A 15,762-nucleotide genomic window follows, 5' to 3' on the forward strand; every position below is an offset into this window, starting at 1 on the left:
AAAGGAATGCACATACTTTTTGTTGAGTTTACTGTCTTTATGTCCAGTATTTTTGTGCTATAATATATTTGGAATGATGCAAAACAAATTTTTGCCATCCACTAAACTTCTACTGTGTGCTAAAGGGTTAGCATAGCCAAATAAATTAATACTGGACACACAGAGGTAAAGCTGCTACCAGTCTTTCTTTGCAGAATGGTAAGGAGTTCATATGGTATGGTAAGGAGGTAAGTGTAGTAAAATATAAGGCAACATGTTTGCTTTTTTTCGTTGACCTGGAAAAATATCTTTTATCTCCAAATTGCCATTTGTTTTCATATACATGTAATTCATAGTTGACTCCATATGTATTGATGGTTGCACATTGGTATAGAACATGCTAAGTGAGCCTTGGACCAAGCAAACCCAAAGACAAATTAATGAAAATTCACAAACATGCATTAGCAGTTTTCTCAATTCCAGAAAAGTTGCCTTTTTGGAAATACAGTTTTTTCAGGGCACTCATGTCATGTTGGCTTGCATGTCTTGCAGTCCAAGAAAAAAGCAAGCACATCACTGTTTACAGTTTGTAATGAACATTGCAACAAGTGAATTGAATGAATGAATTCTTGATTTGGAATTTGACCAGATTTTTGTGACTTTGACCATTTTCATTTCCAGCAGATGTCAAGCTGTCCAAGAGGAGGCAGCCCTTCGTGCCATACGCCCTGCGCAACCACACAGGATGTACCATGTGGTTTGCCACTCTGACTACCACCCCCACAAGGTAAGTGTACCCATCGCCATTTCTGCTGGTACCTGGAGATACCATTTCTGCTGGAGATATCATGCATCGTTTTTTGTTGTTGTTGTTTTGAGGAATTTGCATCAGTCTCCTGTTGGCATTTGGTTGAACATTTTTGTGCAAGTCAGTGCAGAATGAAACCATTTTTCTTAAAATCACAAGTCCTTTCAAATTTGGAATTAAACCTCTTCTTACTATCACTAGAGCTTAAGGAACTACATGGCATGGCTGGCATGTGAAGATGTTAAGAGAAATTCAAATTTACATTTAAGTTCAATGTAGTGAAGAGCTCCCCTGTTGACAGACCAAACAGCGCTTTCAGTGTGGAAATTTATGTCAGATGAGTGTCTAAAGGCAAATTTATGGTTTCTGCTATGGTGTTCGCAGTGCACTCTGCAGAGGCCTCCGCACACGCCGCAGTCAGTTCCGAGGCTATGATTGGTTAATGGTTGCTATGTTAGTTATTTACTAGGGAAGTAGTCTATTCGAGCAAACTGACAGCTGACAATCGGCAAAAATGGACAACCGGAGGAGATTCTGCGCTCTCCACGAACACCGCGCTGCTACCGCATTTACCATAAAATGCTGTGGCGAACGGTCTAGCTGCGAACACTGGGCACACCGCAGAAACCATAAATTTGCCTTAGTGCCACAGTCCCATGTAATGCCATGTCCCCCTGCAGGGTGGCGCTGTCCCATAGCAGCAGTGCTGACTCCATCTCGGACGTCCACGGTACAGGAACAGACGACACTCACAACGTTAGCCAGTGGAGGGAGGTGCTGCCTGGGGAGGAAATACCCTTTGAGTTTGAGGCCCGGGAGAAACTTCGCCACAGGTACAGCTTTGCTACACAGTACATTTCTAAAAGGGTTTCCTGGAAAGAACTGCAACTACAAACTATTGGAAAAATAATAGGCAGAGGTCAATTATCAGAAGCCATTATTCATATAATTATATAATATAGTTATTTGTTGGATTCTTAATTTTAGTTAATTTGTAGTTTTCTATAACTACTACGTAATTTCATGGTTCTGTCTTGGAAACAACAGAAGAAATCGCTTACCAACAACCAGTGAACTTCTCTATTATCCCTATAATTAGTACATAATGGTACATTATGGTTCTTTCCAGGAAACGTCCTAAGAAATTAACAGTTCCTTTCTAGGAAATTATTAGGAAATTGCGGACCTGGAAAATAAAGCGTTACCAAATGTCTTCGCTTAGACAGAGTTGCTCACATTCCCATTTTTTTTTGCTTCCTAGCACTGGTAGGAAATTCAACTCTATAACTGGTAGTTGATACAACACTCCTTTTTGTCTTCTCAATGTCAAACAAACAAATACATTTTTACTAAAAACATTAAAAAAAAAAAAAAATTTAATTCATTAAAATCAATTTTGATCATGATTTCCTCCAGCAATTTTGATTATTATTTTTTTTTTTTTTACAGTTTTGAGTCCGTTATAATTCATCACTTGGTGTGACTGCTCAAGGCAATAATTCTGGTCAAAACATAAAACTTTTACTTAAGATGAAAGAAAGAAAACCAGAATATAACTAAGAATGGAGCAAATGGGGGTTGTATGATCAACTGACAATTTCAACTCCTTTTCATTGTTTTCTATGGAGCTGCACACTCAGATAAGATAGACGCTCTCCTCTGCCATAGCAACACGCCTCATGTTCTTTATGAGCGTGTCATAGTTTAAACTGCTTTTACTTTTGTGCAGAGTGACTGCAAAACAAACCTGTAGGAAAAGGTCACCCTTGCAGTTCACCACAAGGATTATCACAACCTGAATGTAAAGACGATCCTGGCAAATTGAGAGACTGCTGCAAATGGAGGGTGCACTTAAAATCTGGCAGCTGTAGTGTTAAAGCATCTGCTGGAAAACAACATATATGCAGTTTGTGACAACCAAGTCTTGCATGCGCACGCACATCTTGTTTATGCACACACACAAAAAGTCCTCCACGACTGATTGAGCCATGTTGCACTGTGGTCCATTGAAGGTATACTGCATCCCGCGAACCAAGGCCCTGTACTGAATGAATGTGGAGTGAATACATTAACCTACATTGTGTTGTCCTCAACAAATAATCACAATAATTGTTGTTAGTGCTATGACTTATGCACACAAGGTGGAACATAATGCAAGACTGTAAAACTCAGTTTAAAGTAAAGACTCAGGAGTGTGACTAGTAGGTTTACATGCATGCTGTAAGTTTGCACGTTGTGATTATGTGAGTGATTATTCCATTTCTGCCTCCTTGTCTTTGTAGACACACTCATGAGCTGAAATTGCACCAGCTGCTAGTTCGGGTGGGCGGCTGGGAGCCAGTGAAGCCGGTGTCCGTAGACAAAGTTGGCGTTTTCTTCCGTTATGCAGCTCCAGACCGGAACAACCCTTCCAACACTGTGAGCTCCTCATGCAGAATGCTAAGAGCAGCAGCCTGCTGTACATGTCAGCCATATTTGTACTTCTCAGTCAGTTGATATAAAAGTTTGATATAAAAAATATATTTTTCTATTTCACCCTTGTGCAGGTTGGCAGTCCTATCAGCAGGACCAACATCATTCACCCACATGTCTATGTAAGTCTGGCAAAGTCTTGTTTCTAGATCAGTGAGCAGTTCAGAAGCATGAAAATAACAATTTGGTCAGAATGTGTTAATGTGCTGTTAAAAAAATAATAGTGGAACTAGAATGATTGACCCTTTCCACTGTGTGCCTTGAAGAATATATGGAACACGCATCATGCTCACACAAAGCCACAAGTTATGATCATGTTTCATTTCGGCCCCTCAGTTCTCTGCTCTGCCCCCGGTGAGAGTGGTCTTTTCAATCACCATGGAGGGCAGTGCCAGAAAGGTCATCACCGTCCGCTCGGCCCTCATGGTCAAGAACCGGCTGGAGGTTCCTATGGAGGTCAGGCTGGACAGCCCCTCCGCTCCAGACAGTAAGATAGATCTCCATTTTATGTGGTTCCATTTTCTCTTATTTTATGTCAATGTACTAATTAAGTTGAGATAATTTGGTTGTTGCAGCAGCAAATAGTTACAGGATCCAGGAAAGAAAAATAGAATTTAAATAATTAGGGATGGGAATTGATAAGATTTTATTGATACCAATGCCATTATCGATTCTGCTTATCGGTCCGGTTCTTTATCGATTCCCTTATCGATTCCCGATCAATTTTCTGTGTGAAAAAAAAAAGTAGGCCTACACAGGTTTTCAGCGTCAACGCAGCTGTTTTATTATCTCGAGTCTGAACACAGTGTAGAATGTCTGCCTAATAACATTTGAACATGTTAAAATAAATTACAATGCTCCTTTTCTTAAAATTATATAACTTGGAAAACAAATAAGATGTTTAGATGGTTACCCTAAGATGTTTCAACATATTGCTGGTGTTTCCACCCTTAAGGCTGCGTTCACACATAGCGTTTTTTCCCCAACCACCAGCGCCCTTTTCTCATTAAAAGCAATGGGAAGCGGCCGCAAGGCGCACAAAAGGCGGCCGCTCCCAAAAAGCGCTGCAGCGGCGTTTTTTTCGTCAGAGCGGAGCGCTTTCAAAAGTTGAGAAATGTTCAACTTTTCAGAAAAGCGCCGGGTGACGTGAACCGCTTTTTCCCAGCCGACCAATCACGATGACAGAGACGCCGGCCGTTTCCCATAGCAACAACAAATATGGAGAAAGTGAAAGTGCCGGTGGAGAAATTGGACGTTGTAATTAGTGAATTTCCGTTACCGCAACAGCGATCTTAAAGGCAGTATGGATTATACTGGACATGCATTGGAAATATCTGGTTATCCTTTGCTTGTTGCACAACACTGTTCTGTCTGCTAGAAGTGAACCAGCTGGTTAGTGAGCTAGCAGCTGCTCAGCTAACGTCAGGTGACGTTGCCGTGATCCGCTTTTTATTTCTCCTCACAAAAAGCGCTCCAGGCAGCGCTTTTTCCACATCAAAAAACGGTATGTGTGAACACAGAAATTATAATTTTACAGACGTTACAAGTAGCACTGTTGTCTTCTTTCTTCGTGAAATGAAGCCACGCTTTGGACCGTTTCTTCCTCTCCGCCATGACTCCTTCTTGTTGCAAGTTTCCAGCAGCGTAGGTGCAGAGTTTGACGTCATGACGCATGAGTTTTTGCAATGCGCATGCGCAACTGTCAGAAAAACATGCCGGCATCGATAAAAGGAATTGATAACCTCGGAGGCATACGATTCCGATGGATCAGACAATTTGGAACCGGTTCTCAACTGGAACCGGTTCTCGATTCCCATCCCTATAAATAATAGAGCAAATGAGGGTCACATAAACTTATGCATCCGAGAACTTCAGCACTAGAACACGAAGAGTATGAAAGAAAAATTAGGCATTACAGCATTAATAACAGTGTCAGTAGTAGCAGTTGAGAAATGAGATATGGAAAAAACAAAAATATACATATGGTATATACATGAGAATGTACCAAAAATATGAAATATGTTGTAGCAACTCAACACTGCACAGACACAGCCTTGAATTAAAATAAAAAGGTATTTATTGACAAAGGGAGGGGAAGGGGTGGGTTGGGGTGCAGGACGACAGCAACTTAGGTTCTTCCCAGACCGGGTGCTTGGCGGCTACGCTCGTACGGCTCGTTTCCTTTCCTCCTTCACTAGTACTCGTCTCCTACCAGGAAGCAACTCGGAGGAGACGAGAAAAGGGAGGAAAGTAAATCTGTGTTGATTACAGATAAAGTGGCCCTACCACAAACCTCCAGAGCGGTGCACTGTGGAATGAATGCTCCCTTATTTAACAGAAGTTGGAATCGAATTCCACATTGTTTTTCAGCCATTTTTCATCCTGGCATTTTTCGAGATTCCCCCCTCGATTCCAGGGAACTCAACATCCTGCCATCTTCTGTAGTGGTGCTATCCGTGGTACTGAAAGTACCCACTAGAGATAGCAGTGCACCTTCTTGTAGCTGAAGCTCCACCATGTGCAGAATCAAATGTTATAAAAACATAACAAATGAGAGAAACATTTGAATAAGAAGAAAAACAATGTTATACAGTATGTACATGTATGTATAGGTTTCATAGAGAATTTACGTTACATTACGTCATTTTCAAATTTACAGCTTAACCAACCCACAACTTGTTTGCTTAGTCACAAGACAAATATGTAAGACTGTTGATGTGAGAAATTACCATTGGTGGACCCTCTTGTGACTGTTTATAGGAAACACAAGGTTTTGAAAAAAATGAATGATGAAACTAAGAGAGTCTATGTGTCCACAGAGCCAGTGGTACTGCCACCTATCCTTCCTGGCCAGGCCTTGGCGGTACCCCTCCACCTGACGTCCTGGCGGCTACAGGCACGGCCGAAAGGCCTGGGGTTGTTCTTCTGTAAGGTTCCCATCCACTGGACCAGCGTGGAAAGGCCCGGCGAGATCAACAGCAGCAAGAGGGAGTGCCAGTCGGCAGACTTTGACGACCACCTCAAACGCAACTTTAGGTAAATAGTCAATCATATTTTTTTCTCCTGGCCCTGTGGTTTACAAACATGATGTCATCTGAAATAAAATCTCATCTTCTTCCTTTTGCTTCACTCTCTCCCGTCCTGCCTCTCCCTTCCTCTCCCTTCCTCTCCCTTCCTCTCCCTTCCTCTCCCCTTCGCATCCCCTTCCTTCCTCTGTATCTCCTCACAGGTTTTGTGTGGTCATCAAAAAGGAGAACTACCCGGACCAACAACCTGCCAAAAGGGTTTCTGGCAGTGCCAAGCAGATCTACCGCCAGCCAGGCCACACCATCTACCTGCTGCCCACCATGGTGCTGGCCAACCTGCTGCCCTGTGACCTCAACTATTATATCAAGGGAACCTCAATCAAAGGCTCTCTGAAGCCGGGCAAAGAGGCTGTGCTTCATGCTGCCGATACCTCCCAGAACATGGAACTAGGTCAGATCTTTGTTTTTGTCTTTTTAATCAAGCTTTTATTGTTGTACACCTGTACAACAATAAATACATTGGCCTATTTCACGCTTTGTAAATGACATTAAGTAGAAGTGTTTATGAAACAGTATATCATGCTATGCAGGGTAGGGTCTACAGGCCAAGAGTGTTGTCACGATAAAGACTGAAAGATTGAATTCAGTATTGCGCTTAATGTTTTGATATTTTCACCAAATGCAAGCTGAAATACTGGAATAGTTAAAAAGAAGACTGGCTCTTGACAGTGGACTGCAGCAATTGGATTAAGATAGCTGAAAACATTTAACAGTCCATCATGTCTTCAACTGGATCCCAATCCACCTAAACTAGTTAACAAACTGGTGCCAGGAATTAAATATGGAACTGTGAGGACTGTTTCAACTGAGTTCAGAAATCTGAGAATAAAGTCAAAATTCTGATAATAAAGTCAGAATTATCTTATCTATTTATCCTTCCATTTGTCCTTTGTAGGCCTCCGTAGTGCAGTGGCTTTGCTGTGTGTTATTTGCAAATGTATTGCGGTTTCTGTCACCCTCTAGTGGTCAGAAAATGTAGCTTATTGCAGCTTTAAGCTGTAGATGCTGTAGATCTAAGCTGTAGATGTTGGAATTATTTCACTAAGATTGGAAGATCGTTCAGATTCAGCCGGCAAAAAGTTTAGTGCCTTCACATAATATTCTCACGCTGATTTCATGTCTGGTACTTTCACAACTGTATTTCTCAAGTAAGTGTATAGACAACAGTTTGAAGCAGGCTGCAGCAACACATCATCTTTGTTCTCACTCTTGACATTCATTATGTGTCTCCTTCAGGAGTACTGCTGGAAAACTTCCCCGTGTGCAAAGAGCTGCTGATTCCTCCTGGAACTCAGAACTATGTGGTTCGCATGAGGTTGTATGATGCCAACAAGCGCCTGCTCTGCCTCACCATCCGCATCATCCTGCGAGCACAGGGGGCACTCAAGATCCTAATTTCTTCCCCCTATTGGCTCATCAACAAGACTGGTAATTTCTCCTCATGGCTCAAAACTAGGGTTATACCGATTTATGCATTTGCCAATATATGAGGCTGATATTGGCCTTTTATTGAATATTGGATTTGGTCCAGTCAGTGTTGCCCACCTCTAATATTAGTAGTAGCTGCAGCAGTAGCAGTATTATTATTATTATCATCATCCTGGGTTTCAATGGAGAGTTTTAGTGTCTCATGACCTAAATGCTGTTTTAGCGGTTTTTCCACCCTGACAAGAATACAGTTCTGGGGGAAACACTGAATACTTTTAATGTTTTGACATGAAAATGGTCATATTTAGAGATACTGAATATCGGCATTAAATATCAGTTATCAGCAATTTCAATTTAAACAAGTATCAGTATCGGCCATCAAAACCCATATCGGTTGAGCCCTACTCAAAACCCAATGCAGTCTTTGTATAATAATGTCAATGAAAATAGTTGCTCAGTTACCCTTTTCAGGAGTGCGTTGAGTGAAGGTTGCTTTATTCCCCCCTCCCCCTGTATTTTGTTTTACTATCAAAGAATAACTTGTGAAAACTTGACATTAGCTTACGCACTGTATTGTTATCGGAATTCAATGGCTATGTTGATCATGTAGTAAAATGTAATATTTCAGCTCCAATTCAAGTATTTCCCTCCTAAAAATAGTACACAACAAAACTTACCATTAGCACAAACCATGGAGGCCACTGATCTCCACGTGTTTTAAGTGTTTTATTCCTGTACTCTTTTAAGTATTAATGGATCACGGTGATCAATTCTCATCATCCATTTTTTGTCTTAAGGCAGAACATTTATTTATCATCACATCTGTTTCAAAATCAGGCTATCCCAGTCTAAATGATGAAAGACCAGTTCACTTAGCCTTGCTTTGAGAATAAGCTTCTCCCTAATGCCATTTTCCTCCCTCAGGTCTGCCATTAATTTTCCGTCAGGACAATGGGAAGGCTGATGCGGCTGGCCAGTTTGAGGAGCATGAGTTAGCCAGAAGCCTCAGTCCGCTGCTCTTCTGCTACACTGACAAGGAGCAGCCTGCCATGTAAGTGGGTGGCAATGACCTAACCAGGCCCTTCCTCTCCCTAACCTGGATGACCATACTCTGGATTGTTTGTAATAGCTGCATAGACAATGAAAGATGTAATGACAGGCTGGCTCCAACGTATCAACTTTTTTTTTTATCAGTAGATATTTGGCTTTAAAGTTGCAGTAAATATTTTTTTTTTATGTAAAAACCCACCCATCTCATCAGGCTAAATTATGAAGTGGGGCTGCAAAAGAAAAGAGCATCTCTGATTTTTACTTCCCATTCATTTGAATGAGGCCACAAAAATAGCCTGAAAACTTACATTTAACAAGTTTGTGAACATATTCAACAACAGATCCCGCTTTTAAGACAACAAAGCATCCTGGGTCTGTCGTCATTTTGCATTTCTAATCTTTGTTTACACTAAAATAAGTATATAAAAATAAAAGTAGATCCAGTTTCCCAAACAGGAAGTATCTATCCCACTGGTTCAAAATCATCTCTGTGGAGAGATACTTCCTTTTTGGGAGACCGGATGTACTTTTATTTTTAAATACAAATTTTAGTGTAAACCAGAATAGAAATGCAAAATGACGATGGATCAAGTTTTTAAAAAAATGCAGAAAATTCATTTGGCAGTTGAATGGAAACATAGCTATTGGCTGCTCATTTTCTTGTCCTACTTCATCCTCTTAATCTTTTATCCATCTGTCCTCACTTGTCCCATCTTTGTGGCTTCCAGGTGCACGATGCGAATCGGGAAAGGGATCCACCCAGATGGAGTTCCAGGCTGGTGCCAGGGCTTTTCCCTGGATGGAGGGAGTGGAGTCAGGGCAGTGAAGGTTATTCAGCATGGTAACAGACCTGGGCTCATCTACAACATAGGCAAGTTGTGACAATCACAGTGAATACAATAATACAATTCAACCTGAACCAATGTCTGGTCCATCGGAGCCTGACAAATACAGTATAGTTCATTGAATTTGATGCAATCAATGTGAATAGTACAGTATTGTAAAGATACAGTATTTGCATATAGTGATTTTAATAAATTAGGCACAAATCTTTACTTTATCTTGACATTTATTTACACCTTATACCTGACAAAAATAATGATTTTATATAAAATCCCAGTACGTCAAACACAGTTTTAAGTATGAATTTTGCATGGATCTTGTGAGAGTTATCGCAGGTTTGAATAATCACTTTTAACTGTCAGTTAACACTCAATTACTTTGTCTCATTTACTTTTCAAAGTGAGATACTGAGGCACACCCTCCAAAGAGATTTTATTTTACACATAAATGGTAAAGATCTTTATTGGCACATACTGTATATATGAGACATCTTTAATTTCCCTCCCTTAACTAGTGACATGACATCAAACTAAAACTAAAAACAGTTTGTTGGGCCTTATTGTTAATGTCACAGGATCAGTGAAAAGCTTTGTCAGTCGTTCAACATGTCCTATCTGAACAACACAGGTATCAGTGTGCGGAAAGGGAAAGGACGCTACAGGGACACTCACATTGTGACTTTTGCCCCACGCTACCTGTTGGATAACCGCTCCACGCACAAACTTGCCTTTTCTCAGAGAGAGTTTGCAAGGGGAAAGGTGAGAGCTGTGATTTTAGAAATTCAATGTTCATACTAATATGACAGGGAAAAGGCAAGTCAATAGATAAATGGAAGAATATGATGGAAGTCAGCGACAAATTAATTTGCTCCTAGGGCACGGTCAACCCGGAGGGCTACATCTCCACACTGCCGGGCTCCAGCGTCGTCTTCCACTGGCCCAGGAATGACTATGACCAGCTGCTCTGCGTGCGGCTCATGGACACTCCCAACTGCACTTGGTCCGGAGGCTTTGAGGTCAACAAACCAAAGTCCTTCCATGTCAACATGAGGTGCGTCATGCTCACGAGTATTTCATATTTTCTCATACCATGGATCCATATGCACCTATTCAAATCCTTTTTGACATCCTTTTGCAATAATCAAATGAATTTCAATGGGAGAGTATACAAATATATATACTGTAATTTTCATATATTGATTTTCTTCATATGCTCATATTCCACTAATTTTTATGTTATTTATATAGATTTTTTTTAAATAATTTTTGACATTCTTATTAGGGGTCCAAGCACTGGAACACTGTTGTATTTGTTGGGATTGTTCTTCTTCTTTTTCTCTGTTAAAGTATCTGGAGCTCAATTGTTGAGATAATTTGGTTTTGTTTTTCATTGTTTTTCACCAATTCCCATCGACTTGTTAAAGCTAGTACTTTCAAACTTGTCATGCATCCAACAGGTGCGACTCAACACCAAGTAATTGAAAATGACTGTGATTGGTCAAAAGGTGGCGCTGTAGTCCCCTTCCGAACTGAAAATTGAAAAACTTTGGTTGAACAGGCTTTAATTTTTAGGACGTCACCTGAAGTGAGATAAATCTTTCTTACCACAAATTCTAAAGTCACACCACTCTGTTTATAGCAAAAACAATCTATAATCCTATAGCATTGTCCTCCCTAGACTGTAAGTTGCTGGAAAAACATAAATAATGTGATTTCTGAAATCCTCATACCCTTTCACTAGAAAAGATATAAAAAAGTGTTGAAGCTTTTAATCACAGACTGCAGTATTCACATAATATCACCGCTACATTAGGTGGCGGTATGAGCCTGCCTGTGATGAGCTTGCTAAAACAGCTTTTGAAAGATCCAGACCAGACTTCCCACACTACTGGTTGCTTAATATACAATGTATTTGTTTCTGTTTCATCCTTGTGCTTGGACCCCTACAATCACCACTTGCAGCTATATATATTTTTTTACAATATTTTTCAATATTTATCTCCACTGCCACTGCTGTCCCTATTTGTTCAGGTATTGAAATTGTCTGTTGCATATGTTTATATAACCCCCATTTGCTCTATTCCTGTCTATATTCTATTTTTCTTTTCTCTATCCCATAACTATTTGCTGCTGCAATGACCCAAGTTCCCCATTGGCATCATTTAAGTATTATCAAGTGTTTGACATATATGGTGCTTTTTTCCAACAGGGACACCCTAGGGAACTGTTTCTTCCTGCGGGCTGAGATCACCCTGAAGGGAGCCACCTACCAGATCTCCTTCAGTGACACTGACCAGTTGCCTCCACCGTTTCGCATCGACAACATCTCTGAAGTAGGTCATTGCTATATCAACTTAGATCACATGCCCTGTAACACTCTGACCTTTTAAGAGCTATGTTAGCTTCACATTGCCAAAGGTTAAAAAATCCATAAGCTACTGGCTCAGTGACAAATCTGACATTTTTGTTGAATCTGCTGTAACAAATGTCCAAGAATGTATTATTGATTGATTATGCGGCATGAAGGCTCAGTGGTTAGCACTGTGGCCTCACAGCAAGAAGGACATGGTTTTGATTTCTGGTTCTTTCTGTATGGAGTTTGCATGTTCTCCCTGTGTTGTCCTGGGTTTCCTCCCACAGTTCAGACATGCCAATCATTTGGATAGCAGAGTCATTTCCCATTGGTATGAATGTGAATGTCTGTCTGTGTTAGCGCTGTTTGACTGTTAACCTGTCCCGTCCTTTCACCCAGTGGAATAGGTGATGGCTGCCCATGACCATAGAATAAGCAGGAAGAGAAAATGAAAGAATAATGATTGATTGCATTGTTTCAATAATTCCAGGTGCCTATCCAGTTCTGGCAGCATGGGGTGGCTGACATGCGGCTTCACACAGAGGTGAAGGCGGGCTCAGTGCTTGACTTTGCCTGCGATGAGCCCACCCTACCCCCCTACCTCACACTCACTGTCAAGGGTGCTGGCTCCTCAGAGGTCACCGCCGACATGAACTTCTTCAGAGAATACAACAAACTCTACTACGAGAATTTTATCTACATTGCAGCCACATACACCTTTTCCCAGTAAGTACCATATATGGACCATTGTAAAGGCTGAACGTGGAATAAGTTGTCATTTGATGAGATTCCTTTTAGGTAGGCTAAAGAGAGTTTTTGTTACATGTTTTTTTTTTTTTTTATATGCCATGCCAGTGTGAGCTCAGGATTGTACAAAAAGGCTGGTTATTGCTGCCTAAATTATACTTAACAGTGGTAGATTATGGAATTATGCCATTACTAAGACTATTAACAAGAGCTACAATATTTTATATCAGTGAGTTTTCTTGTTAAGTCATAAAGTCAAGTTTAGGAGAGTGATTTTTGTCGATGCAGGGATGCTGGTAAGAGGCCTGTTGGGAAGAAGCGCCTGGTGAGCTGTGCTGAACTGGTACTAGATGTGGAAACCAAGACTCAGAGGGTCATCCTGAAAAAAAAGGTACGACTGTAGTTTTAACCAAGAAAAATTGATGAGTGTGCTTTTTCTACTCAGTCTATTCAGTCTTTCTGTCCACTTTGCAATAAGCCCATCAATTATGTCAGTGTTGACACAAACAAACCACTGAATAACTATGTCAAAGTAAGTCATCAATCATTTGTATGTTACTTAAGTCTATGTTTTGGTCTATTTTTTGTGTGATGGGTGATTATCAATGCAGCGCGTAAATGTGAACGCAAGTAGTTTTTCCAGCACTAGCTTAGGTGGATGCACCTGTCTGAAAGCTGAGATCTGATTGCTGATGTTCTCCGAAACGCGTGCATCGTTTAAAAAATGGCATATGCATCGGTAAACTTGTTTAAATTCTATTGCCTGACTGTGGGGGGGTTGTTGTGCAAATTTCGCTGTTTGATAATGGATGCATTTACATTAACTGCCATCTGGGGCGTCCTGGTATCATGTAAAAACACAACATCCTTGGTTTGAATCTGGCCCAAGACCTTTGTCGTATGTCATCCCCCCTCTCTCTCTCCCAATCTCTCTCTCTCCCATTCACTTCCATTGTCTCACAGGAGCCCGGGAAGCGCTCTCAGCTGTGGAGGATGACTGGGACTGGCATGCTATGCCATGAAGGCTCCTCCCCACCGCAGAGCAAGCCGGCCCAGCCACGACCACTGGATTCTTCTTTGGTGCTGGACATCGCTGGGTTGGCCGCTGTTACTGATAACAGGTTTGTATAGTCACTAATCTATTTACCAGGTAACAGGACAGTCTGCACTGTTCATTATTTAAAATTGGTACCAAATTTTTCAAAGCCTTTTGTTACCAAATTTTTCAAAGCCTTTTGGTACCAAATGTTTCAAAGCATTTTGGTACCAAATGTTTCAAAGCCTTTTTGCTACCAAATGTTTCAAAGCCTTTTTGCTACCAAATGTTTCAAAGCCTTTTTGCTACCAAATGTTTCAAAGCCTTTTGGTACCAAATTTTTCAAAGCCTAGTAATCAGTACCAGTAAAATACAGTCAGTTTCTCTAATGTACCGAATTTCAGTACCCATCCATAAAATTTGGACACTGCACTGTGAGTCTGGAATATAATCTATAATCTATCTTTCTCCATCAGCCCTGTCTGTCTGTCTTTAGATAGGTTACCAGACAAGACACTTGTAATGTTAGGCATCTCTCTCTCTCCCTCTCCCTCCCTCCTAGTTTTGAGCCACTGATGCTGAGGAGGCCAGACTCACGTCGCAGCACCACCCAGACGTGGCACTTCAGCTCAGGCATGCTGACCTGTGGCCTTCCCCGGCTGGTAGTACAGGTGGGTATCCTCACCAAGATCATAGTAGCGAGTTAAAGTGATGTTGAACTTTGGTAGTAGTAGTAAATAGGTGAAAAAAGGTGGAAGACAGGACTTTGACAAAGCAGATTCTGTTAATACATAAAAAACAAGTCTCACTTTTTTTTCACCTATTTACAATTATTGGTAAACGTATTATTTTCTTCGTTCCATCGGCATACGTTTCTTCCGACCGGATTCGGAAGGTTTAATAAACATAAAGAAGGCGATTCACTTAGCCAATTCAGCAGCATGACTAGTTTTTTTATATATTGTCAGAATCTGTACCCAGGGAGACATAGATAAACACATAGAAAGCATCACATAGAATAAACAATTTTGGTCTTAATTTTTCTACATCCATTATACGTAGTATACTATCAAAATTAATTTGAGAATGATACTGTATTTTGAGGTAAATATTCTACACGTAGGGGCTTTCAGAACTGCTGTCCTCCTACTTTGTGATGAGTTCACAATTTCTTAGCTTAGCTGTTCATTCTTCATGTTATTAACAACTCAAAAAACAAATGTACTATGTTGCTGTCTACAAATCCTGACAGTTCCTATTTTGCATTCTGTTTTCTCAATCCATATTCTGTGATTTCCACATAACTTCTTCTTTTATTATCTTCCACTATGCATGACCACTAACCCTCAGGCTAAGGGTGGGGTGGCAGGACTGTATGATGGAGCAGAGGTGGTGTTAGGACCAGACTCGGGGCTGCTGGAGCCCGGCCCTGAGCAGCAGTTCATCAACCAGAAGATGAGACCCGGCTCTGGGGTGCTGTCAGTCCAGGTGCTGCCAGACGGACCCACGCGAGTACTGCAGGTACTGTGCAGCTGATTGTGTTGAAAATAGTTTTTCAGTGAATCTAAGAAATTCTAAGGAATCACTATACTAGCAACCATGCTACTAACAAACCAGAGCAACCATGCTACTACCAACCACTTTGTCTGATAAAATGCTACATGCACAAGCTAACAAAGCCAACATAATCCCATCTCATCCCAACAGCCATCAACAATCATAGCTGTTCATTAATAGCTGTTCTTAAAGCCCACTTTTATAGACTTGCTTTTTATATAACGATCTTGATTAATTGTCCTCAACCTCCCCTTTTATGTCTCTTACTTTACTTACATTACATACTTTTTACTTTTACTGTTGTTTACTGTTTTCACTTCATCTTTTGCAAAGCTTTTTGTACTTATGTTTTCAAAAGTGTGACACAATCTTTTTTGTTTTTTTATATTCCTTATCATTGCTTT

At 40.8% G+C, this 15,762-nt stretch overlaps 1 protein-coding gene across 1 annotated transcript in view; it reads left to right on the forward strand.

Annotated features, from left to right (window-relative positions):
- The window catches only part of vps13d (vacuolar protein sorting 13 homolog D), an 85,379-nt gene that overhangs the window by 52,642 nt on the left and 16,975 nt on the right, over positions 1-15,762 (forward strand). Inside the window, exons 40-57 of the mRNA XM_078288112.1 lie at positions 661-766; positions 1,468-1,620; positions 3,070-3,205; positions 3,334-3,381; positions 3,596-3,746; positions 6,079-6,295; positions 6,489-6,736; positions 7,582-7,773; positions 8,698-8,824; positions 9,552-9,694; positions 10,294-10,424; positions 10,541-10,716; positions 11,875-11,998; positions 12,509-12,744; positions 13,054-13,156; positions 13,729-13,886; positions 14,364-14,472; positions 15,152-15,322. Of these exons, the coding sequence (XP_078144238.1) occupies positions 661-766; positions 1,468-1,620; positions 3,070-3,205; positions 3,334-3,381; positions 3,596-3,746; positions 6,079-6,295; positions 6,489-6,736; positions 7,582-7,773; positions 8,698-8,824; positions 9,552-9,694; positions 10,294-10,424; positions 10,541-10,716; positions 11,875-11,998; positions 12,509-12,744; positions 13,054-13,156; positions 13,729-13,886; positions 14,364-14,472; positions 15,152-15,322 (2,729 nt within the window). The remainder of the gene's footprint in view (positions 1-660; positions 767-1,467; positions 1,621-3,069; positions 3,206-3,333; positions 3,382-3,595; positions 3,747-6,078; positions 6,296-6,488; positions 6,737-7,581; positions 7,774-8,697; positions 8,825-9,551; positions 9,695-10,293; positions 10,425-10,540; positions 10,717-11,874; positions 11,999-12,508; positions 12,745-13,053; positions 13,157-13,728; positions 13,887-14,363; positions 14,473-15,151; positions 15,323-15,762) is intronic.

This window comes from Centroberyx gerrardi, chromosome 14, assembly GCF_048128805.1.
Source record: "Centroberyx gerrardi isolate f3 chromosome 14, fCenGer3.hap1.cur.20231027, whole genome shotgun sequence".
Taxonomy (NCBI): domain Eukaryota; kingdom Metazoa; phylum Chordata; class Actinopteri; order Beryciformes; family Berycidae; genus Centroberyx; species Centroberyx gerrardi.